Source organism: Mustela erminea, chromosome 15 (assembly GCF_009829155.1).
Source record: "Mustela erminea isolate mMusErm1 chromosome 15, mMusErm1.Pri, whole genome shotgun sequence".
NCBI lineage: Eukaryota > Metazoa > Chordata > Mammalia > Carnivora > Mustelidae > Mustela > Mustela erminea.
In genome coordinates, this window is record NC_045628.1 from 30,658,587 (window position 1) to 30,685,585 (window position 26,999).

At 42.7% G+C, this 26,999-nt stretch overlaps 2 protein-coding genes and 1 long non-coding RNA gene across 5 annotated transcripts in view; 1 reads left to right on the forward strand and 2 right to left on the reverse strand.

The window, feature by feature from the left end:
* Nucleotides 1-1,108: 1,108 nt before the first annotated feature.
* LOC116573861 lies at nt 1,109-22,387 on the reverse strand. Its single transcript, XR_004279042.1, has 3 exons — nt 22,377-22,387; nt 21,626-21,628; nt 1,109-1,174 (listed from the first exon to the last, which is right to left on the reverse strand). It is a non-coding gene; the product is annotated as an uncharacterized LOC116573861 (long non-coding RNA).
* On the reverse strand, nt 1,612-10,660 carry CLN5 (CLN5 intracellular trafficking protein). The gene is made up of 4 exons (XM_032314171.1): nt 10,445-10,660; nt 7,644-7,809; nt 6,158-6,383; nt 1,612-3,591 (listed from the first exon to the last, which is right to left on the reverse strand). Exons 1-4 carry the CDS (start codon nt 10,597-10,599, stop codon nt 3,080-3,082), a joined length of 1,059 nt encoding a protein of 352 aa, XP_032170062.1. The 5' UTR covers nt 10,600-10,660; the 3' UTR covers nt 1,612-3,079.
* The window catches only part of LOC116573860, a 59,430-nt gene continuing 43,201 nt past the window's right edge, over nt 10,771-26,999 (forward strand). The window contains exons 1-6 of one of the 3 annotated variants that reach the window (XM_032314172.1): nt 10,771-11,126; nt 11,248-11,677; nt 15,769-15,933; nt 18,657-18,764; nt 19,351-19,507; nt 20,809-21,269. In XM_032314172.1, coding sequence (XP_032170063.1) covers nt 11,558-11,677; nt 15,769-15,933; nt 18,657-18,764; nt 19,351-19,507; nt 20,809-20,981 — 723 coding nt within the window. In that variant the 5' untranslated portion in view covers nt 10,771-11,126; nt 11,248-11,557 and the 3' untranslated portion in view covers nt 20,982-21,269. Of the gene's footprint in view, nt 11,678-15,768; nt 15,934-18,656; nt 18,765-19,350; nt 19,508-20,808; nt 21,270-26,999 lie in introns of those variants that run through there. The other 2 variants (XM_032314173.1, XM_032314175.1) reach the window with 2 other exon arrangements.

A 26,999-nucleotide genomic window follows, 5' to 3' on the forward strand; every position in this document is an offset into this window, starting at 1 on the left:
TAGAAAAATTTTACCTGCTTCGTGACACCCAACTCTACTTTAAACACAAGGACATATAGGACACAGTAGACACAAAACCGTTTATTCCAAAAGTGAACCAAGAGCGTTTCTTTAGAATAATCAGTCCAGTAAAAGGCTTTATTAAGTAGTGGGGAGAGAACATAGATAGGCAAATCTGAGCACAGGAAGGACAGTGAAGGGTAAGTAGGAAGATGCTGGAAACAAACTGGCCAGCCCGTTTGCCTTGGCTGTGAACAGGGAAAAAAATGTGTGTGTGCTTTTGGAACACTGTTCTTTGTATAACATACCAACAATTTCTTTAAAAAGGCGCGGGGGGGGGGGCGGGGGGGGGACACCTGGGTGGCTCAGCCCTTAATAAGCATATGCCTTTGGCTTGGGTTGTGATCCCAGAGTTCTGGGATCCAGCATCCAGCTCCTTGCTCAGCTGGATGCCTCCTCCTTCTCCCGCTCCCACTCCCACTGCTTGTGTTCCCTCTCTGTCTCTGTCAAATAAATTAAAAAATAATAAATAAATGATCTTAAAGGAAATGAAGTCCCCCCCAAAATTCATTAAGTACCACCAGACCAGATTATAAAACTAGATGCAATTTCCAAAGAAATTTTTTCCCCCTGATTTCAAAGGAGCCAATATCAAGGGTTCCAAATAGTATTTTAACCTTTTGACTGTTCCCCTGTATGTAACTATTAAAATATATTTGATGACACTTTGTGGGATACTTTCTTAACACTGAACCAGAACTAATAAGTGGGAATATATTTATTCCAAAGCCTTAAATCAGTCTTAATAGGAAATTTTATATATTCGTAACAGAAAAATAGAAATCACATTTAAGTTATATAGTAGGTCAAAGGGCAGCAAAATTTAATCAGCAAATTCCTGCCTAGACATTTTGAAAGCATGTTCATTCAATCTCCACTCCAGAAGCCCTACTTCATCTTATAAGTACAGTTGACAAGTTTGATAAATTCTTAAGTACTAATGGGATTTTTATGCTCTGTGCTCTAGTCACCCAGTCTACCTGTTATTTTTAGAGAATTCCTTGATTTGTTAATATTCTTAGGAACTGAAAAATACTGATTTTTTTAAAACTAGAATCTTGCTTTAAAATTCAAATTCCACATCCAGATGTCCTCATTTGTCTTTGCTACAGAACTTTAGAGTTAACACAAATGTGGCACAGGAGTTTTTGCTTGTTTGCCCAATGCAGTTCTAGAAAACAAAATTCTGTTTTCCCAGATCAATTTTCCTAAAAATCTAGTAAAAGTTGGCATTGCCCGAATTCAGCCACTAGGTGGAGATAATGCAAAGATCCACATCTGTGACACTCTGAAGACAACTAAACTAGCAGGTTAAAGGGACAAACTTAATTAGGGATGTTTAGGCACTATTAACATGAGTTTATAGGCCAAATGGTAAGCAGTGAAACAAAGTTCTTCCCATGTATTTGAGCAAGACTGCCTTTGTGCTGCAGTAAGCAAAATAATGCAGTGCTTCTAAAGCTATCTGTGGTGAAGGGCTGGGTTTTTTGTAGTGCCTAAAAAGTCAATAAAAATGAATTCCTAGACAAATGAAATAAAAGACATACATAATACAAGCCATTTTTTTATTAGATTCAACAGAAACAAAATTACTCCAATAAGTTGCTTTAAAATAATGTTTTGGTATCTGTAGTTGACTAGTAACCTAGTGTTGGTAACCTGTGGTACGGGGACTTGTCTGAGGAAAACAACTAAACCTCACTTAATAATTTTTTGCCATGCAGTCAACAGAACTGGTTCAAATGTGGCTCCGTTACCATTAACTGGGTAGCCAGGGAAGGGTCATTCAACCTTCTAAGCCCCAATTTAATCATCTGGATTAAGAGAACTCAATGATAATGTACCTAACTTCTCAAGAGGCACTCAACTGTTAGAAACTAAATAACATTATTTATGTATTAAATAGATTGTCTCTGCTTCACCATCTTACTGACTTGTGTTTTTTCCTATGAACAGTGTTCAGTTAATCATCCAACTTAGGGTTTGAAACCTTGGTTGATGGCCCTAAATGGAAGCACAGCTACTTGGAGATCTTGACAAAAACCTGTCCCGTCTGAGAAGTGTACCCTCTTCTACTGAGCTGGCATCTCTACTGGGTGGAAGGACTACCAGAGGAGTAGGGGAGTCGGGGGGGGGCCTGCTCACCCAGGTGCATCTGCAGTCAGATACTTCTGTGTCCCCTGTGTTTGAAGAACTGCAGACGCATTCAACTGCCAGCTCAAAGTCTAGGGTATCACCATAAAACCCATGAAAGGCTGGCATGTAAACTATATTAGGCCAAGTCAAAGATGGCACTTTGTTCTTTGACTCATCATTATAGCGACCATTTACTTTAACTTTCCTATGACAAACATATATGGCTTCAACCTTTACAACAATCCTGACAAGACGACTCATCTCAGAGATAAGGACACTAAGGTTCAGAAATGCTCATCTGCCTAAATCACAAAATGCCAGTTACTAGCTAATTCTAAAATGCTAGCTGGAAACTTGTGCTCTTTAACACTGTACTTCATCCAGAAGCACAAATGCAGCAATTAGGGTGTCCAAATTGGTCTTTAAGTGAATAGAACAAAACCAAACTACTAGACCTGGTCCCCAAAGTTATAAAAGCTGTCAAGTCAGTCTAAACTACCAAAAAATACGGAAAAAGCGTTAACTACCATACCAGAAAAAAGTACCTCCCATCATGAATGTCACTGAGGGTATTTTAAAAATCTTGGCACACCATATCCACGATTTAAAAAAATACAGGACCCAAAGATCCTACATATCTGATACGAACTATAATTCTTATTAGCAGAGGCTTGGAGTTTGCAATCAAGATCACCTAATGTGTTCACTTTGGCCAACGCAGTGTTTCAGCTTCTCTTGAAGAAAAGTCCTGAGATGATAGGTGGCAGTTCTGCCCAGGTGCATTTCTGCTCCAAGACAGAAAGGCCTAAGAAATCCACAAATGTAATCACCCCTTGAAAAACACATGCTGGTAACAGAAAAAAAGAGCAGTAGAATTAAAATTTTATAAACCAGAGTGTGTTTTGTTTCTGTTAGGTAAAGGGATTTCTTCATAAGTTATTTTAATAAAAGGGAATTTCATAGGTAAAAGCCAATATTCAAAATTATAAAACAAATAGAACTCTCTGTGTACAATCACTGCATCAAAAATTTGCAAGATACTGAACAGAAATTCCTTAGTTGACGAATGTGGTTTGAAGGGGTAATAAAATTTTTTTATGGCTAAAGCAAGAGTCTTATTTCCTGTTGGCCCAAAAACAGATGTTTCATTTCCCAGATAGGTAGGTTCGCCACTGTAAAGGAATATTCTTGTATAGTTCGTTTCTATCTTCTTGAATTCTGCTCCAAGTTCAGCCAACTTCTTATATGTCCTTAACACAAATTTAGAACAGTCATAGGATTCAAACCATGTCTCTGCCCCTCTTTCTGGGCTGGCTTGCACAGTCCATGTCTCATAATAAATCCCTGTTTCATTGTCCTGCTTTACCCACTTTGCCATTTCGTTAAATGTGTTTCCTATTAAAAAAAAAAAAAATTACCTATGTAAGCATCAAAGCGAATCAAATAGTTTTATGAAAATGTTCTAATCTGATTATTAAGGGCATGAATAAATAATAGTTTTTATTATTCTTTATTTACCTAATTATTTATTATTTATACTAATAGTTCCAAACCTGCATCTCACAATAGGAGTCCAAGCTCAGCCAATTTTTATTCTATTTTTCAAGGCACCAGGTATTTCTGAATTGTTAACATCAGCTATAATAAGTGTATAAAGCCTTACATACCAGTTCTATAAACATTTAAGGTATAGTCAAAAGCAAAATTAGATACATGCAGGAGCCCTTTCTTTACCCCACTCAACAAGGATTCAGAGGCAAAAGAAAACAAGGAAAAATTTGAGGAAGAGGTAAAAGTGAATGGGACAAAGGCAGTGTTAAGAATGGAGGAGGGGGCCATGCAGAATTTTTCTGTCACATGCAGCACAGTGTGCATATAGTATGAACAGCAGCCGGGGGACCGGCTACTCTAGAAGGCTGGCCTACTAATGTTACAAGAGAAAGTAATTACTATGCCCTATCCTCCTTGAATATTTGTTATTTCCCTTTTCTCTCTATACTTGTAGCTGTTGGGGTTCTGCTTACAACCATCCACTAACCATTCTTACAATGAAGAACTAAAGTGGAAATGTTTTTAGCCACGTTTGTGGATGTGATTCCAGAACGTCTCACACTCTCCTAACATCTTGTACCAGACTAATCTTCCCAAAATTTAACAGAACACCATACTTTGCACGGTTACAACCTCCTCTGGGCATTTACAATGTCTAATAGAGCCTGGCCCCAACATTTCACCTTGTTACCTTATGTGAACCTTTCTTAAGTGCTCAAACTTGAGTCTATAAAATCAATACTTCATGTCCTATAAAATGAAGAGTGGCTGCTTTGATCAATTTATGGAATTAAAAGTGTGGAATAATAAATATAAAGCCTGTTTTCTTAGAACTGGGGATACTGTTCTTAGTGTTCTTCAACTTTAAAAAAGGTCACTGCTATAATTAAGAGATAAGAATACTTCAAAACACTATGTAACATGAGAAAACATCAATGAACAGGATTAATTACAAAGCAGAAGGATAACTTGAAAGATTTAAGTACTAGCATATTACAAACTATTTTACATGAAATAATGATCACTTGTTCGTATCATATACCGTTGTCAGGATTTTCAGAGAGTAAGAGAAAGAAATGTAACTGACCTGGAATGAAAAGAAGAGTATGAACACCGAGCACAGTTAAAAGAGAAATGGACTTTGATATTGTTGGGATGGTTTGGGGCCTATCAATTAGAAAGCAGTAAGGAAGATCAGATAACAGCATGGACTATAGTTAGAAGATCCCCAGATGACATTTTATCCCTGGTTCTACAACCAGACCTGTGATCTAAGAGACTGGTAAATCATGCTACCTGGCTGACCCTCAATTCCTTACATATTAAAGAAGAGTGTTTTCTTTTCCTCACTGAACTGTCAGATAACATAATCCAAAATGCTGTGCGAAGAGCTATCAAAGTAGAAAGCATGTTAACATCCTCAGGTCTTGTGATTGACTGCAAAATTCTTATCACAAACAGGGCTTTCCTTCCAGATTATTCCCTTTCTCGGAGAGCAACAATTATAATGCAGAGCTCTATGAATCGTATGGGCAAGCTCCCTACCTCTAGGATCCAATGATAGTCTCATCCACACTCTACACATGAGGTAATGAGTCAAGAAAGTAAAAGGTCACCCAAGGTCACACACCAGTTTCTGATGAAAGCTCTGAACTTTTTTCATCACTACCCAACAACACAACACATGAAGCAAAATTCTAAGTGTTTCAGCAACTTTCCAATACATTCAAAAGTAAAAAAATCTAAGAAAATGTTAGAGATAAAATATTTCAATTGCTCAAGGAGCCTCAAGTCTGTAAGATCATGCATATTTTGGGAAGCAATGGCGCGAAGTCGTTAAGAAAATGGTCAATAGGGCTTCACTGCCAGGGCTGGAATCCCACTTCGTGCTTTAGTTTCCCTATCTGTAAAATGACGGGGGAGGCAGAGTAACAGTATCTATTTCGGGGGGTGGTGGTTATGATAATAAATGACGTGATATATAGATAAAGCACTTGGAACCGCTGAGCCAAGTTAAGTCCCCATGAGAGACAGCTATTAATACTTCTTGACATAAAAATATGGTATCATCACTAAGTCTTTTTCCAGATACAGTGAACAGGACCTTTAATCAGTTATTTTGTCAAGCATTTTGTGGATTTTCTTCCACTATTTCATTTATTAAGTCCAATTTAATTGCAGAAAATTCATTCTCCCCCCACCCCATGGAATAGAGGAGAGACACCATCCATCACCTAAAAGTGAACTTGCCATGGGCAATAGTTTGGGTCAAAAGTTATTGCTTCCAGAAGTACATTTTGTAAACTGACATCAAGAGTAGAACATGACTGAAATGTCTCAATGGAAGTAATTTTTTTTTATTTGGATATTGATGTAATCGTCAGATACTGCCATATTTTTTGAAACTTACCTGATATGGTTGCTACTAGAACTAACGTCCCATTTTCCTTCCAGTGAATATCATCAATTCCTTCAAAAAAGCAGGCAGCTCCTTGATTACACCAGAAAGGGGCATTCATTTCAGGTCGGAGATGGGGAAATGTACAGTTTCCAAGTTGGAAAAGTTCATACCATTCCATTGTGAAGTTCTTGCCAGTTAAAGTGCTTCTGAATCCAATGGCATCATGCATAATTTTCTGTGTAAAAACCATACACGTATAAAAGCATTTGTGAAGGACCTACTGGTCCAGGAACCAAATGGGAGAAAATGTTAATATACCACAACTGCGTTCAGGTAGAACAACTGCTCAGCCATTCCTCTTCCATGTTGCTATTCTTGTGTCCACTCTATGGCTCCTCAAATTCCAGGCTCTCCTCCACTGGTTTTTTTTTTTTTAATTATTTTTATTAACATATAATGTATTAGTTGCCCCAGGGGTACGGATCTGTGAATCATCAGGCTTACACATTTCACAGCACTCACCATTCCACTCGTTTTTTTTTTTATTTTTTATTTTTTAAGATTTTATTTATTTATTTGACAGACAGAGATCACAAGCAGGCAGAGAGGCAGGTAGAGAGAGAGGAGGAAGGAGGCTCCCCGTTAAGCAGAGAGCCCGATGAGGGGCTTGATCCTAGAACGCTGGGACCACGACCTGAGCTGAAGGTAGAGGCTTTAACCCACTGAGCCACCCAGGTGCCCCTCCACTCTGGTTTTGACCACTGCTGCCTATCTCAGATAGTAAGGACGTCTGCTATATGGACATGCTCTTAATTTCCTTAGAGTTGGTTTGAGAAGCTCCGTGCCACAGTCTCAGGCAGTCTATATACTTTGCAGGGGCATTAGCGGGTCAAGCGGTGAGTGATCCTAGCAGAAATGTGCACAGCAGGGACTGGAAGTGAAATGTTTCTCACCTACCTTGCCCCTTCCTCTGGACTTCCTTTCTTACTTTCCAAGAGCTGGGTACAGGAGGGGGGTATGGATACGGGCCAATCAAAAAGGATTAGAGCAACTGCATTTGTTATTGTCAGGGTCACAAAATACGGTAGTATTTTTTGACTACACATTTTAAAAATTTTATTTATTTGAGAAAGAGAAAGAGCAAGCGCATGTGCACAAGCTTGCGAATTCGTGCATGCCCTTGAGAGAGAGGTGCCCTTCAGAGAGAGGTGCGGGGCAGAGGGAGAGAGAGGGAATCTCAACCCGAGTCTGCCCCCAAGCACAGAGCTGAGGCAGGGCTGGATCTCATGACCCCAAGATCATGACCTGACCCCAAACCAAGAGTCACATGTTTAAGCAACTGAGTCACCTAGGCGCCCCACTGACTATTCATTTTACCATGAAGAACACCAATTAAACATTATCTCCCATTAGCCCTTTGAATGGCAATTATTCCCTCATCCACTTAATAAATCATCTAATTAACCAAAGTTATAAGATCAAGATGCAGCCTTACCAAGTGTCCCAGGAGGTTCCCGTATTTAAATTCCCATACTGGGGCTTGTAACCGAAAGACTTCAATGATATCATCACCTTTCATAACTGGGATAGGTGAGCCAGTTGGACAGAACGTGTATTTAGCTTGACAATAAGGATCTGGTTCTGGACGGAAGGAAAAGCGTCTAATAGAGAAAAAGAAACCACTAACTTAGATTCTAATAGGAATGTGGTTCTTCTTGCACATTTTCGAATCCAGAACATGTAACATTTTCAGAGAAAACATTCAAAACTTTAGCCCATGGTGTTTAAACATTTTTTGTTATCCTGTGAACAAATGCCAATGATGTCTTTATTTATTTTTATTTATTCACTTAGTAGAGAGAGAGAGAGCATAAGCAAGGGAAGCAGCAGGCAGAGGGAGAGGGAGTAGCAGGTTCCCCACTCAGCAGGGAGCCTGATCTGGGGCTTGATCCTAGCACCCCTGGCTCATGACCTGAGCTGAAGGCAGACACTGAGTGCCACCCAGGTGCCCAGCAATGATGGCTTTGATAGCAAATGATACATTAAGAGCACTTTGCTAAATGCATGCTTCTTAGTTTCCTTCTCCCATTGTGAAATTCTTGAAAATGGGGGCTGTATCTTAAAATGTTGACAGATCAGGTCTTTAGTAGACAAATATTTACTGAATAAAGTAGTTTTTTCAAGTGACATTTAATTATCTAAACTCTCCATGTTAAGATGATTCCAAAATAAATATGATTAAATAGAATAATTTTCTATTTTCAACCAATTTTATTCAAGCTCTACTATGAGTCAGACGCTATACTAGGAAGAAGGAAAACAAAATTAAAATGATGTTCCCTTCAGAGTCCTATGGGCCCAAAAAAGAAATCACTTCTACCTGATGTGGAGATGAGGAGGGGAAAGAAAGAGATGAAGACCTGGTTTAGGTTTTAAAATACTTCTGAAGGTCAGGACGCAAAAATAGAGGAAACATTAAGTATTATAAGACAGCAAGTAAATAAAACTATGAATGAGGAATCCAGCCTTCCCAGCAGGAGAGGGACGCAGAGACTGTCATTTTGCACTGACGCAGCAAGATGGGCAACCCCTGGAAGCTACGACTGGCCACTGGCGAGGAGTGAGCCCCAGAGTGAGGTTCAAGGATTTTTAAGTAGTAGACCTGGTCTGACTGGATTTGCCACAAAACAAACCTTATTCTATGAGTTAGAGGACAGCAGTGAGAGAGGGGAAGTTAAGGCTGAGGTCAGGTAGGAGATTACTGTAATAATGTAACTAGAATACCCCAGAGAAGGCCGTGGCAGTAGGGCTAGGGTGTGGACGGTAGTAGTACCTACCCCGATCACCTTCCATATGTGGCACTATTATATACCCATGAAAGAAGGAGGCTGCCTCCATCTACCCTCGAGGAATCCTGGATCTCTAAGGGTTTAGAAAGATCTGTTTTCTTATAACCCTAACACAGGAACAAAAATGTCTTATTTTAAGAAGAATACTGATGTTAGCCAAAAATATCCCCCACCCCACACAAAGTTTGTAAGACTCAGGTATACTTCTTACCTGTTTTACAGGTGCTCATCTGGTTTAAACAAATACATAACTATATAGTTTTCACTTGGCCACAGCTAAACCTCTTGTAGGTTTAAGGGTAATTTCAAAAGCATAATTTGTCTAAGCTTATTAAAGTTAAATTTTATTATATTCACTTGAGATTAGAAACTTTTATAGAATCATGGAGTTATAGTCCATACCTTGCCCTAATTTTAAATCAAGTAGTTTTGGATTTACAATCCCTTATTTTATTGAACATTTAATTTTTTTTACTTCTTATGAACCTTTTATTGAATTTTTTCCCCAAGAAACCCCAAACTTCTCTTTTTATATATCTCAAGCAAAACAAGGAAGTGGTGCAAGCCTTTCAGTGAGCAGAATACACTAATATCGAGGCCTGACATTTACTAGATGTAATCCTCCTAACAAACCCGGGGTAAAGGCTGCTACTATTCCCGCTCACTCGGGACCCGAGGTCACAGGGATCCGGAGTATGTTACAGCTAGTGATGGTGGCGCCCAGCTTGGAACCCAGAGTTCTCTCCTGACCATTACATTCACCTGACACCCCACTCACTGTTCTGTCCTCCCAAATTGCTGTGCGTTTTCAAAAGCCCTGCCTGATTGTGAACAACACGTTTTCTTTCGGTGTGTTTAACCACCTGGTCGTCTTAAGCCGTGTAAATCCTCTTCTACGTCAGAGGCTCCAATCAGCGTCACAGGTTCGCAGTCTGTATCCTGGTCTTACGACCACATCCTACACGCAGACTGGAAATGGGGGACAAACGAGGTCACCAACTTTCCCGGGGCGCCTGGGTCCAAGGACACGTGACTTTGGGGGATAAAAACGTCAAGTCTCAGAGAACCCAGGCCAGTAGGCCACGCTGTAAATTGTGCCAATGGGTACGCGCTCACGATAACTAACGGCGTGCAGGGCGTTAAAGTCTCCCCAAACTATTCAAACAGTCGGTTACTTGCATCTAAAAGTCACTCAATAATATGACATTACTCCTCCTTTCTTCCCTGATTAGGGACTGTCCTGAGCCTACATCACCTAGCAATTTGCTCAAGTGTTAGAGGAGACGAAGAAAGGCCCGAGGGCGGCGAGCGGCAGGCAGCGGCGACTCGGACGGGCTGAACTCCGTCTCCCACCGCGCCGGGAGCGCCTCTCGGCCCCAGGCTCCCCTCTCTCCGCCAGCCCCGGCCGTGCGCGCGCCCGCCCCGCCCGCGCGCCGCGCGCACTCACTTGTAGGGCACGGGCCACTGGCGCCGGGAGGGGCCGGCCGCGGCTGTCGCCAGCCACAGTAGCGCCAGGGCCCAGCACCAAAGCGCGCACCCTGGCGCCGCGCCCGCGGCCCGCTGCCTCGCGACCCCCGGGTCGGCGTTCCCCTCCCGCACCATGGCGCGGATCGTGGTGCTTCCGGCTCCTCCCGAGCCTGGCGACGCGGACAGCCCGCGAGCTGAGCATGCGCGGAGCCACGCCCCCGCGCCGCGCCAACCCGGGACTCGGCCCCTAGGGTCCGTCCGGCTCCGCCCTCTCCCCGGCCCGCGACGCCCGTCGCCCGCCTGAGTGGGAGGGAGCGGAGCCCCTCCGCGCGCTTCTTTTTTCTGTCCACTGCGGTCTGCACGGTGGCGACTTTCTAGCTTCGCCGACCAGGAAGGCGTTTGGGTTCCGCTCCCGCTCCATCCGGGCCTCGGAGCCTCCTTTTTAAGAAACGGACCCAGAATGCCCGTGCTTCTGGCCCCGCGTCTGCGTTTAAAGTTCACCCCTTCTTTGGAGCTATTTTCCGACCTCCGCTCCGCAACGACCCCCCAAACCAAACCACCAACAACAAAAAATCCAGCTTTGGGCCCATTCTTTGGAGTCTCTAGCACGGAACTCCCACGCCGCTCCCCAGGGTCCAGACTAGCTGACCGCAAACATTTGCGTGAGAGAATCTTCCTTTGGCGGTGGTGGTGCGGAGAGGACGACAGGGATGGAGGAATGACTGGTCCTACCCCGCGATAGCGCATCACTCTAAACGCCGTTTAACCCTCCTCGTCCCCTAGCCCCAGATGCTCTTCCTTGTTGGGATCTACCACTTCCGTGGGGAAGGAGATTCCGCCGTACCCCTCTTTGACCCTTCAGCCACCTCAAGACAGACCTGCTTCTGGTGAGATACCCGTGGCCTGCCATACTTTGATACAAAGATACTGACCTATGTCCATAAATAGTACATTAAAAGCGTTATAACGGATTGTCCCTTGTTTCCCGAGAGAGCATCTTGCCTTCACTTCACCCACAGCCCTTGTGAACCGTCACAGTATCTGGAAGCGTCTGGGAGTACGTGAGGGGGCTGCCGCCACCACAGGCGCCCGCATGAACCATGCTGGGCTGAAGGGAGCGGCACTGGCTTCCTCAGGCCTACTAGGCCTTCTGAGGGCTAATGGGAACTCGTTAACCCCCAGGCCCCCCACCTTTGCCCGCTTGCTGCCCCAAGTTGGAGAATTCTGTGGAAATTCAGTCAAGGCGGGTGCCTGGGTGGCTCAGTGGGTTAAGCCGCTGCGTTCAGCTCGGGTCATGATCTCAGGGTCTTGAGATCGAGTCCCGCATGGGGCTCTCTGCTCAGCAGGGGGCCTGCTTCCCTTCCTCTCTGCCTGCCTCTGTCTACTTGTGATCTCTGTCAAATAAATAAATAAAATCTTAAAAAAAATTCAGTCAGGGCACCACTTATCTAAGCGTTTAGGTGGTTGCCCTCCTAGCTTTCCTGCATACCGGCGGCTCAGTTCAGCATCACCGAGGCTGAAATGACCTCTTCAAAGACCTGAACGAGTTGGGCGGTGAGGGGGAGGGGTTGGGGTGTGAAGGAGGGTGGGCAGCACGTCCTAGCTATGGCAGCTGAAAGGTAATGTTCAGTTTGATAGGGCACCCGCAGGATTCCCCGTGGGTATTTACATGAGCTTGGCTTAATACAGCTCTCCGAAGTAAAAGTTTACAAATAATGGGATATGCTAGAGGAACACAGGGGAGCTTCTCATCCTACTCAGGACCTCCTGGAGCTATAGAAACAAGCTTCAAGTTGACCGCGGTCAATGGTGAGGATCTTCTCTCTTAGGACTGCAGTCTCTTCATTCCGGGTGTAGGGAGCTCTAATGGTGAGAAAGCAGTCCCTGGTATTAGCCCTAACTCAGCCTCTCTGTAGCTCCCATCTGCTCTGGTCTGGTTCTGCCTTCTGTTCTTTTGGCTATGACCCCAGTATCCCAGGCTAAAGATGCAGATAGACTCTTGTTGCCTGATCCCTCATTATATTGACTTCTCTCTAGTTCATGGTTTTTATTTTTTTTATTTTTTAAAATATTTTACTTATTTATTTGGACAGACAGAGATCACAAATAGGCAGAGAGGCAGGCAGAGAGAGAGGGGGAAGCAGGCTCCCTACTGAGCTGAGAGCCTGACACGGGGTTCCATCCTAGGACCCTGAAATCATGACCTGAGCAGAAGGCAGAGGTTTAACCCACTGAGCCACCCAGGTTCCCCTAGTTCATGGTTTTCAAATCTTGAAGATCCATCAAAAAAACTGGATTGAATTATAATCCAATCGGTTTCCCTTGGGTCTTTGCTCAGTTTAAGAGTACTCAGAACATTAGTATAGTCTGATAAAATCATGTTTATCAACCACTGAGCTCTTGCCCACCAGTGGAACTGTATGGCATCTCCTCAAAGGGAAAAATAGAGTTATAGGATTCTCTGGAGAAGGGTAGAGTTTAGGTGAAATTTAAATTTTTATTTTCACCTGTACATTGGGCAGGTAGATCTGGTTAATTTCTCAAAGCAACTGCAAGTCAATCTGTTTCCAGAATTACTGGTTTAAAAACCAGTCCACTTTTTTTTTTTTTTCATCTTTCTAGCCCATCAGAATGTTGTAAGCTTTTTTTCTCTTTTTACTAATAATGGGCTATATATGTGTTTAGACTCTCTCCCATGGATCTATCACATGGATTGGAGATATTACTTTGGTTTTGTAAAACAAAAATATAGGGGCGCCTGGGTGGCTCAGTGGGTTAAAGCCTCTGCCCTCAGCTCAGGTCATGATCCCAGGGTCCTGGGATCTAGCCCCACATCATATCAGCCTCTCTGCTCAGCGCGGAGCCTGCTTCCTCCCTTCTCTCTCTCTGACTGCCTCTCTGCCGGCTTGTGATCTGTCAAATAAATAAATAAAATCTTAAAAAAAAAAAAAACCAAAAATACAGGGAAGAGAGAATGTTTAGACTATTAATATATATTTTAAACAAATACAAAGGTTAATAACAGGAGGCTAAAACCTTCCCAGCAAGTCAAGGGACGTTTGACTCAGACCAGACTTATCCAGTTCCTGGAGAAGTGGACCTGCAAGTTTTGGGGTAAGGTGGATGTCAATGGAGAAAGTATGACACCAAGGGCCCCAGTATATAGGTGCCTACTTGAGCCTCCTTCCTTGCCTCCTAATCTTCATGACTCTGACCCTGCAGGGTCCAGTGGTTGCAGAAAGAGGAATTATTTCTGATGGCAGACTGGGGGTGATAATCCAGAGCTTGGTTGGGTTGATTGTGTGGAAGTGGGTCAACTGAGACCAAATGGTCTGCTTTGGGTTTTTTACATTAAAACCCCTTAGATTTTAGCGGTGCTTGGGTGGGGGGTGGCTCAGTTAAGTTTCTGCGTTTAGCTTGGGCCCTGATCCCAGGGTTCTGGGATTGAACCCTGCGTCAGGCTCCCTGCTGAGCGGGGTGTCTGCTTCTCCCTCTTCCCCTCTCTTGTTCGCTTGTGCTCTCAAATAAATAGATAAAATCTTAAAAATAAATATAGGGCGCCTGGGTGGCTCAGTGGGTTAAGCCGCTGCCTTCGGCTCAGGTCATGATCTCAGGGTCCTGGGATCGAGTCCCACATCGGGCTCTCTGCTCGGCAGGGAGCCTGCTTCCCTCTCTCTCTCTGGCTGCCTCTCCATCTACTTGTGATTTCTCTCTGTCAAATTAATAAATAAAATATTAAAAAAAAAAAACCTTTAAAATCTTAAAAATAAATAAATAAAACCCCTGAAATTTTAACTGAATTTGTGAGTTTTATTTCCTACTTGTCTTTGATCAGTGGTTGCCAACTCTGATAATTGATGGAATCACTTCTGGAGATTTTAAGACATACCAGTAACCAAGCTAGTACTTCAGTCCCAGAGAGTCCATGTGACGGGGCCTCAGCCTTTCCAGGTGATTCTAATATGCAGCAGGCTTGAGAATCCCAGCTTTGGAACGACTTTAAAGATAGATTTAATCAATTCTCCATGGTTTTGAGCCCTCTGTGTTTCTATCTATAAAATCAGATCCTCTCAGAACACCTGGGTGGCTCAGTTGGTTAAGTGTCTGTCTTCAACTCAGGTCATGATCCCAGGGTCCTGAGGCAGAGTCCAGCACAGGCTCCCTGATCAGTGGGGAGTCTGCTTCTCCCTCTGCCTCCTGCGTTTGCTCTTCCCCTCTCTCTGACAAATAAATAAATAAATAAAATATTAAAATAAAATCAAGTCCTCTCTTCCATCTCTTTAAAAAGCATGTACAGGGGGCGCCTGGGTGGCTCAGTGGGTTAAAGCCTCTGCCTTCCGCTCAGGTCATGATCCCAGGGCCTTGGGATGGAGCCCCGCATCAGGCTCTTTGCTCTGCAGGGAGCCTGCTTCCTCCTCTCTCTGCCTAGCTGTGATCTCTGTCAAATAAATAAATAAAATCTTAAAAAAAAAAAAGCCTGTACAGTTGACCCTTGAACAACATGGGTTTGAACTGTGTAGGTCCACTTATCAATAGAATTTTTTAATATAAATACAATATAGTACTATAAATATATTTTATGGCTTTCTTTTTCTTTCTTTCTTTTTTTAAGATTCTATTTATTTATTTGACAGAGAAACATAGCGAGAGAGGGAGCACAAGCAGGGGAAGTGGGAGAGGGGGAAGCAGGCTCCCTGCTGAGCAGATAGCCCAATGCAGGACTCAATCCCAGGACCCAGGGATCATGACCTGAGCTGGAGGAAGACACTTAACTGACTGAGCCATCCAGATGCCTTTTTTTATGACTTTCTTAACATTTTCTTTTTCAGCTTACTTCCTTGTAAGGCTACAGTATATAATATATATAGCATGCAAAATATGTGTTAACAGTTCATGTTATCAGTAAGGCTTTATGTCAACAGGCTTATGGGTAGTTAAGTTTTGGGGTAGTCAAAATTATACATGAATTTTTGGCTGCATAGGTGTGTTATTTAAGGTCTATGTATACACACATACACATATTAATTACTCTTTCTGTGTGTGTATAGATATGTGGATATGTGTATTTGGAAACCAAACTTTCTGTTCTACTTTCTTTCTAGAAGGTAATTTAGAGCTCACCACCCACTCAAGAAGTCCCCTACAATTTCTTCCTTGTGGCTGCTATTTGTAGTTGGTGTTGGCCCTGAAGGCATATGGAATTACTTAGTGGTTTTCTGACTTTCCTTCCTGGTTTGAGATTGATTTGCTTGATTATTTTCATGGAGGCAATGACATCATTTGTTTTTATTGCTATTTTTGAAGGTGAAGCTATTTGCTCCTAATGCTGAGCAGATGTACATTGTTAATCACTTGAAAGAGAGCCCAGCAGAAGAGAAATGTCCTGGAGGAAGTGCCAGGAGAGCCCGTGGGGACATACAAGATTTGGCAGACCTGAACTCCAGCAAGCTTGAAGCTGTCATTATACCAGTGAGTTAGCTGAAAGCTGTGAGACCAACTGTTCGTTTTAATTAATGTTCACTGACTTTAAACCTCTTTCCAGAAAGAGCAGTGCAGACTTAGCTCCCATTTTGAAGCCTCTGTGCCAGGCTCTAGGTCATGGTTCTCAAACTTTAATGTACTTGGAAGTCACTTGGGAAGCCTTTAAGAAGTCTCAGCTCCTGGGTCACACCTGAGACCATTCGCGTTAGACTCTCTGGGAGTGGAAACAGATGGTAGTGCTTTTTGTTGTTCCACAGGTTCTCCCACTGTGCAGCCAAATTTGAGAACCAGTACCTATCAAGAGTGACCAGTGGTTCGCAGACTTGGCTGTACCTGGACCCACCTGGAGGGCTTTAAAACCATCAATGCCTGTGTACCTATGACCTGGATTTTGGAATTTTTAAGATTCCCTGATGATTCTCATATGCAGATAAGTTTGGGAACCACATCTCTATAAAAGCATGTCTCTAAGTTTAATAGGTATGTGAATCACCTGAAGCTCTTGTTCCAGCACAGGTGCTGATTCAGCTCCCAGGTGACAGGGGACAGGTGGCACGTGGTAGGCAGCCCACGTCTTGAGGCCTTGAGACTTTGGAAATCACAGTGGAGGGTTACCTGATTCTGGACCTTTTCAGTGTGGAAATCACTTTATAGATAGGTGATTCCACATTTTAAAATAAGTGATTGATTTACAAGTATAATTGTCTTAGATTTTTTTACTTCTTATTTAATCCCCTCCTAAGGAACTGTATGTTATATATCAATCTTTTTTTCAAACTAAACAGTTTTAGTTTGTTTGGTTTGCCTAAACTGTTAAAATTAGTTTTATTTTAAGATTACTATTCTTTAAGATTTTCTTTCTTTCTTGAGAGACAATGCGTACGCGCCTGTGTACACACAGGAGCCAGGGAAGGGGCAGAGGGAGAAGAGAGAGAATCTCCAGCAGACTCTTCCCTGAGCATGAGCCTGATCCAGGGCTCAGTCTCGTGACTTTGAGATCTTGACCTGAGCCAAAAATCAAGAGACAGATGCTTAACTGAGTGAGCCATCTAGGCGCCACTATCTTCAGATTACTATTTTTTAAAAAGACTTTATTTATTTGAGAGAGTGCGAGGGAGAGCATGAGAGAAGGGGAAGAGCAGCCTCCCCTCCCACGCCCCCACCGCTGAGCAGGGAACCCGACTCAGGGCTTGATCCCAGAGTGCCAGGATCAACTTAACCTACTGAACCACCCAGACAACCCCTATTTTAAGATTATTTTAAATGTTCATAATATCCTTCAAATCTTTGAAGGTGGTTTGGAGATGTCCTACAGTGAGAATCAGATAAGGAGTGTGTTGCTGTGGATGTTTACAGGTCCATCTGAACAGGTTGCTTACTGCTGTTTTACATACCAAGTATTCCGGGTATATATTGCTGGGTAACAAGTACCACCAAAATTAGCGCTGTCAACAATAATTTATTACCTTTCCTGGTTCTGTTGGTTGACTAGGCTTAGCTTGAGCTTTGCTTGAGATCTCTCTGGCAAGCGGCATGGTGACTGGAGCTGCAGACAGCTGAAGGTATCACTGGTGAAGACAGCACCACGGTGTCTTCATGCCAGTGTCCGGTGCCTGAGATGGGATCAGCTAGAACACCTGAGATGTGGCTGCACGGCCATCTGGCCATTCCCTCTGGCAAGCTTGGGCTTCCTGGGAACCTACAGACCCTGGGCGTTTGAACTTCTCTCTTGAGAGCTGGCATCCTTTAGAACAGCATTCCGGGAAACCCAGGCTTTCCTCTTATGCTCCAGCCACAGATGACCTCAGTGTCACCTCTGCCATGTTCCATTGATCAAAAGAGAGATTAAATTCAAAGACAGGAGTCTACAATAAGGAAAAAATACCAGGAGGTATAGATATCAGGCACCATTTTTGGAGACTTGCTGCATACTATATATACAACATAAATTTAAATATATCTTTACAAAACATGAGGCGGACGTAAAGGAGATTAGTTTTATTTGAGCTGCTGGCATCTTGTAGGTTTATTCTTTTCTTTCTCTGCAAATAGGTATGCCCTGAGATAACTTTGTAAATTTTATTGCCCTTGAGGTTTGATGTTAAAATTAGTTTTCACATCTAAATTGGCGTTACTCGTAAATCAATCAAAAACTTACAGTGATTAAAAAAAAATCTTTTAGTCTAATACAGAAAGCTATATCTTTGTTTTTAGGATGAATGAAGTTATCTCAAGTGCTCTTTAAAAAATATATTTCTACTTTATACCACACTTGAAATATTTAGCAAAAATTATTATCATGATGGTATCCCATCCTGTGTCTTCAGAATTTTGCTGTTGATGCAAAATGTTTGTTATTATTATCATTTGTTTAATATAAATCCTTTATGTCCATAAAATCCACTTTCTACAAGGGCTACATTGAAGCCATGTAAATTCCCTAAGGATTGGGTTTGTGTTTCAGCATTTGGCACCAGCTTTTTACAAAAGGATCTTGAAGCAACTTTGACAAATACAGGTTGCTATTCTGACTTTTAAAAATGAAGTTAACGAATTAATTAAATCATTGCTGACCCCAGAAGACTTAAAGAAATGTTATTTTCCCGTTCTAATCGTGGGTTATTGCTCTCCTCTGCCTTAATTCTTTGCTGAAGAATTAATTGTTCATAGGTCAGCTGGTTCAAATAATCCTGCGTTTCCTCTCTTTGCAGGTGGTTTTGGGGTGGCCCAGGACTGCCCCATCAGCGGTTCTGTGGAGGACTCCTTTGGCTGCATTTCCCACATGCTGGCAGCTGACACCTTCCTGCTGCGAAGTCACGGTGGGTTGGGATAATCTTGTGGATGGAGGGGAGAAAAAGGATGAAAAGCTTACTGCCTGGTAAGCAGGTTCTACGGCCTTTTCCCATTTTCCTTCCTGCAAATGAATATCAGTGCAACTGCTTTGCTTAACAAATTATCTTTCATTTGGGGGCTGCTGTATTGGCACGGGGGGGGGGGGGTGTGTGGAATGTGGGTGGACATGGTAGGGGACGGTGCTCTAAGGCAACGAGACCAACTGGCTTTGAAGCAGAGGGAAAATGCATTCTTTTGAGATACACTGGCTTACTCTGTAAGAAAATATTTTCAGTATAACAGTTCTCTTGTATGATATCATTCAGCTGTATGGTTCAAATTAACCTTGCTGTAATTCTCTTCCTATTGATCCGAGTACATACAGCCTTCATTTTCTCTTACTAAGTCAATATTTAAATGAAGTGTCATGTTGGAACAGATTTTTTCCATGCAAGGTGGCTTCGGGCTTCTGTCCAAACAGTGCAGCATTTGAGAGGTCACTGCAAGCTGATCATTTTAACTCTCTTCACAGTCATGCTGTCAGTTGCCTAAGAAACATTTTCTTCCACCCAGGTATCTTCTCTTCTGGTAGGTTCGATGATGCTGCCGGGGCCACTGCTGTGCAGAAGTCCAACTGTGCTCAGGGCTGCCGGGAGGGGTCTCCTGCCAGGCCACTGCCCACAGAGTGGCTCAGAGGTGGCCCCTCCACGGGAGCCATGTGTAGAGAGAGGTAAGATGGCAAGGGAGGCTTTCGAAGGTATTTGAAAAGTGATGCTTTGGTGGTAATATTTAGAAGAATTTGTTCAAGTAAAAACAGCTCCAGCCACATGAGGCACACATTCCAACACTTACTTTCAGTGTAATCCTGACTCAAAGATTAAAAACACCATGATATTATTCAGAAATACTTGATTTCTAGGCAAGCACACTTTCACTTCTTTAAAGTCAGAAATGACTCTCGTGCCATATTTCAAACAGATGGGCGTTGGACTGTTCCAAGGGCTTTTTCGTGAACCTCCAGGTTGTCTCCTGTAAGGACACCAACTGTGATTGGGATGGGCGGAATTGTCTTTAATAAGAAAGATAGCAGAAAGCAGGGAGAGGGGCGCCTGGGTGCGTCAGTGGGTTAAAGCCTCTGCCTTGGGCTCAGGTCATGGTGGATCGAGCCCCACGTCAGGCTCTCGGCTCAGCAGGGAGCCTGCTTCCTCCTCTCTGCCTGCTTCTCTGCCTCCTTGTGATTTCTGTCTGTCAAATAAATAAATAAAATCTTTAAAAAAACAAAAACAGGGAGAGTTTAAGTGATATGATGTCTGGATGCTGATTTCTGCATTTACAACTGAATTAGTTGACTAAACTAATCTTCAGGATTTTTGTGAAGGTTTTCTGTTCATATGATTCAGATAAAGCCATGACACTTTTTAAAGTTACTGTGTGTGGTACATTTTTTTTTTTAAGATTCTATTTATTTATTTGACAGACAGAGATCACAAGTAGGCAGAGCGGCAGGCAGAGAGAGAGAGAGGGAGGAGGAAGCAGGCTCCCCGCTGAGCAGAGAGCCCGATGCAGGGGCTCGATCCCAGGACTCTGGGATCATGACCTGAGCTGAGAGGCTTTAAACCACTGAGCCACCCAGGGACCCCTCATACATTCTTTTGATGTCCTTCCTCTATAGTGGTCTGCCACTGGGCACCCAGGGTTTAGCAGGAACCAGAGTAGCCTGCAGAATGCTCATCTGTTTTTGAGTGTTTCACTTGCAATGAACTACCCCTATTTTTTTGAAATCTAAAGTAGGTGAAGAGGGAGAATAAAATGATCTCACCCCGAGTAATAAGAACCTGCAACATTGCAGGTAGATTTCACGTGGATGGGAAGAGACTACATGTGCTTGCTCGTGCACAGGTGCTCCCCTCTGCTGGAAGGAAAAGCATCAGATCTCATTGTGACCTTGCCCCCTCCCTTCAGTTCTGGGGTGCTGCTCTGCACGAGGAGGTCCTGCATATCTCCAGTCCCACAAAGTTATTGTTGTCACAGGTTCTGTTTCGGCCCGGGAAGAACCAAAAACCATGGATTCCACCTATGGAAGGTTCACATTCTCACTGGGGAGGAGTGAGGAAGCACCGCTGGCCCAGGATAGGTACAGAGCACTTTCCTTGTCCTACGTACTGAGTTTGCTTGTATCTCTGCTCCCAGCTTATGAATTATGAACTCATGACTGCAAGAGGTTTTTGTCTGTTTTGTTGACTGCTTTATCGCCTGCACAAGAAACATCCTCTGGCATAAGACGCCCTTGATATAAATTTGTTGATAAAGAACACCCACCATCAGAGTCTCCAAAGAGGTTCCCCTTATAAACCAATACAGACCTTAAGGTGGGGACATAGGGCACGTAGCTGACTGTGATATCTTTTTCAGATAAAGGCTTCCAAGGAAAGTTGTTATAAAATATATAAAAATATTTACATATAAAATATATATATGTTATATAAAGTCACATATTCTGGGGTAGCCCAGGTGGCTCAGTCAGTTGAGCATCTGCCTTCAGCTTAGGTCATAATCTGGGACTCCCGGGATCAAGTATTGCATCACGCTCCCTGCTCAGTGGAGAGCCTGCTTCTCCCTCTGCACCTCACCCTGCTCAGGCGCTCTCTGTCTTAACTCTTTTTATCTCACATAAATAAATAATCTTTTTAAAAAAATTTTATTTATTTGACAGACAGAGATTGCAAGTAGACAGAGAGGCAGGCAGAGAGAGAGGGGGAAGCAGGCTCCCCACCGAGCAGAGAGCCCGATGCAGGGCTCAATCCCAGGACCCTGAGATCATGACCTGAGCCAATGGCAGAGGCTTAACCCACTGAACCACCTGGGTGCCCCATCTCTCACATAAATAAATAGTCTTAAAAAAAAATGTCCCATAAGTCTCATTTTCAGTGCCAGGGTTAAAATCATTACCTCTCTTTGGTCTGTGACAGCTCTAAGCTGCTGGAGCCATCAGTTGGAGTTACTACTGTGAGAGAACACACAGCTTGTAGAGCTCCGAGTGCTACAGAGCAGGACAATTCCTGGAGTGGAGGCAAAGCCCGTTTTCTGTGTCATGTCTCTGTACCCTGCAAAACCACACAAATAGGAAGGAAGAGCACTTCGGGGTAGGAAACGTTGTGCAAGAGAGAGAATATAGCAGGCCTCAAGCTGCTGTCTTTATTAAGTCCTGTTCCTGAGGTTCGTCCTCGGCTGGCATCTGGGAGCTTGGCACTTAACCCGCCCCCTGACTGAGAAAAATAGTTTGCTCTGCCGAGACTGTGCAGAATTATGCCGAACACCTGCTTTCCTTCTTTGAATTTGGGATTATGATCTTTGCTGGGTGGAGGGGACCGACATGACCAAACATTATTAAACACCTTGAGTGCTAAGGCTCTCCCCAGGGGAGAAAAAATGTGCACACTTCGGTGAATTTTTCACTCCTGGAGAGAGGAACGCACTCGTGTGTTTCCTGACTGGTGGAAGAGGGCATCAGGAGCCTCCAGACTCTGCTGTTATTGGCTTTTTCTCTAGTTGATCCTGTCATGTATCCTTTCACTGTAATAAACCTTAACCATGAGTACAGCTCTGTGCTGAGTCCCCTAACTTCATCTTGTGATCCCTGAATGTACATGTGGTCTTGGCGATCCCCAAAACATATATGCCAGCCAGTACTGGTGTTCCTTGGGTGTGTCTGGTGACAGGTAGTTTGACTCAAGGCCTCAAATGTGTGCTGAGGATGCAGAAACACCAAGAGTGCTAAAATGAGCCTCTCTCTGAGCTGGAGCCTTGGTCCCAGTCTCGGGTGGGCTCTCTCAGTCGTGGTCTGGCTTTATCCATGTGGAAGACTCATTTGCCTACACATAGATCCTGTCTCACAGTGGCATCCTTTGCCGTCACCCCCAAGGGAACGGAAGGGGAAAAGCAAGCATTTACCACACTGCCTAGACAGCAGATCAGAGCAGCCCAGAAAGCCCACCTTTGGCTTTCTAGGGTGAGTGGCTCGCAGGCTGTCCTGTTCCCCAGCTTCATGGATGCAAGAGACAAAGGGGCTTGATTTAACTCTCCCATTTCATCAAAGCTGTCTGCCAGCACTCTGGCTCAAAAATGCCCATACTTTGGACCCTCCTGGAAAGGAATCATCTAGAAAGGAATGCGGGGAACCAGTCTTTCCCTATCTTACCTCAGCTTTTTTTATATGTGGGGAGCAGGAGATGGTGTGCAGGGCTGCCAGTGCAGAGGTCCCTTATGTTCCCTCCCCAGATGCATATCCCCTCATGTTCTCTGTCAAGGTCACTTAGTGTGCATAATAACCAATATCAAGATCACCTTGAATGTTGTCGTCTCCTCAGGAGAGATCATTTTCTCCAACCTTTGTTGTTTGTCTGAAACATCCATCAAGATGGATAAACTGAGGCGCATTAAATTTTTTTAAAAAGATTTTATTTATTTGGCAGAGAGAGAGAGTGAACACAATCCAGGGGAATGGCAGAGGGAGAAGGAGAAGCGGACTCCTGCTGAGCAGGGAAGCCGACATGGGACTCTATCCCAGGACCCTGGGATTGTGACCTGAGCTTAAGGCAGATGCTCCACAGACTGAGCCACCCAGCTGCCCTGTATTAAATTTTTTTAAGAGTTTATTCATGGGGCACTGGGGTGGTACAGTAGGTTGAGCATCTGACTCCTGGTTTTTGGCTCAGGGCGTGACCTCAGGGTCATGAGGTTGAGCCCTGCGTCAGGGCTCTGTCTCAGCATGGAGTCTGCTTGAGATTCTCTCTCTCTCTCTCCCTCTCTGCCCCACCTGCTCCTGCTCACCTGCTCACATACTTGCTGTCTCCCAAATAAATAAATAACATTATATTCCATTAAAAAAAAGAGCTTATTTGGGCAAAAATTTATTTGAATCATATAGCATCTAACCTAGCCAGATAGAAAGGAGCTCCAAGGAGCTTATAAAATGAAAAACTTTTAAAGGTAGAAGGGAATAAGAACAAGGAAGCTACATTAGACAAAATAGATTGGTTATTTCAAGGTTACTTTCCTTTAGGGGATGGCAGGGGTCTGTCAGGCATATTACTTAATTAGTGTTCTGGCAATTCCTGAATGATTGGTTTAAGATTCCATTTCTGCGAGCGCTGAAACTGTAAATAAATCTCATTTTAGTGGTGTGGTGCTTAGCATTAAGACTCCATTTTGGGTCTGTTGTCTTGGGGTTTTTTTTGTTTGTTTTTTAAAGATTTATTTATTTATTTGACAGAGAGAGAGAGAGATCACAAGTAGGCAGAGAGGCAGGCAGAGAGAGGGGAGGAAGCAAGCTCTCTGCTGAGCAGAGAGCCTGATGTGGGGCTCGATCCGATCCCAGGACCCCGGGATCATGACCTGAGCCGAAGACAGAAGCTTTAACCCACTGAGCCACCCAGGCACACCTGTTGTCTTGTTTTTAGCAGGGGTTTTTACTGGCCCAAAGGGATATAATTACTGGGGGTATTATTACTAGCCCTTAGATCTTGGGGATATTATTACTAGTCCTTAGATCTTACCACTAGAAATTTCTGAAGTGCATAAAGACAGGATAATTAAATTGTATCTGAAGGCCATAATAGAAACCACCACTTTGATCTCCTGTTTTATTTACTTTTTATTTACTGTTCAAACAAATTAATCACAGCTACATGATATGTCTTATCAAACAGCATAATCCAAGTGATAGAAAGCCAGCCATAGAAAATTCTACACATTTCTAAGTACTGTTTTAGCTACATCCTACAAATTTTGATATATGCTATTTTTATTATTGGTTGGTTCTAAATGTTTTATAATTTTTAATGACAGTTTGTTCTGTGATCCAAAAGTTACTTAAAAGAATTTTTATTTCCAAACATTTCAAGCTTTTCCAATTATCTTTTTAATGTTGAATTTAAACTTAATTGCATTATGATTAGGGAAAATGATCTATATCATCCAATCCTTTGTAAAGTTGTTAAGACTCACTTTATGGCTCAGTAGATGGTCCTTTTTTTGTAAATGTTCTGTGAGATTTTTAAAAGATTATGAAATCTCTAGTTGTTTTGTGCAGAATTCTCTATATGTCCTTTACATAAAACATGTATATTGTGTTTAAATCTTGATGTAGTTTACTTACTTTTGGTTTCCTTGAGAGATCAGTTACTAAGAGATTAGTGTTAAAATTCTCTCTGTGTGGTATTGGATTCATTTATTTCTCCTTGTAGTTCAGTATTATTTAAAATTATTTTAATTACCTACTGATTTGAAATTTTTATCATTATATAGTCATCTTTTTTGTTTCCAGGAATGCTTTCTGCTTGAGATCTGTTTTGTCTAACATTAACATTTATTTATTCCAGCTTGCTTTGGTTAGTATTCCATACATATTTCTCCCATCTTTTTACTTTAAACTTTTTTTGCATCCTTATGAGTCTTGAATAGCTTATTTAACTGGATTAAAAAAAAAAAAAAACCTTCTGATGACACCAAAAGCAGGGACAATAACATTTTTTATTTTTGTTTTCTATATTTTTTTAATAAAAAAAATTTAAATGGTAAAATGGAGTTGATCAAACTTAACATTTTTGATCTTTAAAAGAGACCACTAAACACTTGAAAAGACAAACCACAGACTGGGGGAAAATATTTATAAAACATATATGATAAAGAACTTGAACCCAGGTTATATAAAGAATTCCTACAACTGGATAAGAAGACAAACTAATTAAAATAATTCTCAAAAATAAGCAAGAATTAGTCATTTGGAAAATGTAAACTGAAACAAGGTACCATTATATATACACTAGATAGGCTAAAATAAAAAAGACTGACAATTCCAAGGATTGGTTAGGGTGTGGAGAAACTGGAACCCTCATATATTACTGGTAGAAATGTAACGTGTTAGAGCTACTTTGGATAAGTTTTTTGTATTTTATTTATTTATTTGACCGAAAGAGAGAGAGCACAAGTAGGCAGAGTGGCAGGCAGAGGGAAAGGGAGTAGCAGGCTCCTCAGTGAGCAGGAAGCCTGATGTGGGACTTGATCCTGGACCCTGCGATCATGACCTGAGCCGAAGGCAGACACTTAAGGGACTGAGTCACCCAGGTTTCCCTGGAGAAGTTTTTTATAAAGTTAAACATGTACTAACTAAATGACCCAGCATTCCAACTCCTAGGTATCTACCTATGAACAATGGAGGTGCTACTTCCATTGGAGGTGCTACCACACCAAGCCATGCAGGTGAATGATCATAGAAGCATAATTTGTACTAGACCCACTGGAAGCAGTCCACTGTCCATCAACTACTAAATGGGTAAATAAATGTATATTCATACAACAGAACACTACTCAGCAATGAAAGGGAATAAAGTACTGATATATATGTGGGGGAAAAACCCATTATGCTAAGTGAAAGATGCCAGACACATAAGACTACCTACTATATGCTTCCATTTCTTAAAAAGATTTTATTTCTTTTAGAGCAGAGAAGAGAATGAGAGGGAGGAGCAGATTCCCCACTGAGCAGAGAGCCTGACACTGGGCTTGATCCCAGGGCCCTGGGATCATGACCTGAGCTGAAGGCAGATCCTTAACTGACTGAACCACCCAGGTGCCCCTATATGATTCCATTTATATGAAATGTCTGGACAACTATAGAGATAGAAAATGGATCATTGGTTGCTGAGAGCTGGAGGTGGGAATGGGGATTGATTCCAGGCCTGCAGGAAGAATTTTGGTTTTTGGTTTTTGCTTTTTTTGGCATGACAGAGGTACTCTAGGTATTTTGATAGATATTTGGTAGAGATAGGTATTTGATAGAGCATGCAATTCTTGATCTCCGGCTGTGAGTTTGGGCCCTACATTGGGTGGAGAGATTACTAAAAATAAAATCTTAAAAAGAAGTACTCCAGGGGCGCCTGGGTGGCTCAGTGGGTTGAGCCGCTGCCTTTGGCTCGGGTCATGATCAGGGTCCTGGGATCGAGCCCCGCATCGGGCTCCTTGCTCAGCAGGGAGCCTGCTTCTCTCTCTGCCTCTGCCTGCCTCTCTGCCTGCTTGTGATCTCTGTCTCTCTCTTTCTCTCTCTGTCAAATAAATAAATGGAACCTTTAAAAAAAAAAAAAAAGAAGTACTCCAAAACTGGATTGTGGCAATGATTGTTCAACTCTGTAAATTTACTAAAACTCATTGAACTGTACACTCAA

Bases quoted from the DNA above. Each gene is read 5' to 3' on its own strand.
- CLN5 (XM_032314171.1), bottom strand. From the start codon at position 10,599: ATGGTGCGGGAGGGGAACGCCGACCCGGGGGTCGCGAGGCAGCGGGCC. The intron at 7,810-10,444 runs GTGAGTGCGCGC...TTTCTCTATTAG, and splicing joins CAGTGGCCCGTGCCCTACAA to ACGCTTTTCCTTCCGTCCAG. The intron at 6,384-7,643 runs GTAAGGCTGCAT...GTTTTTACACAG, and splicing joins GGAACCTCCTGGGACACTTG to AAAATTATGCATGATGCCAT.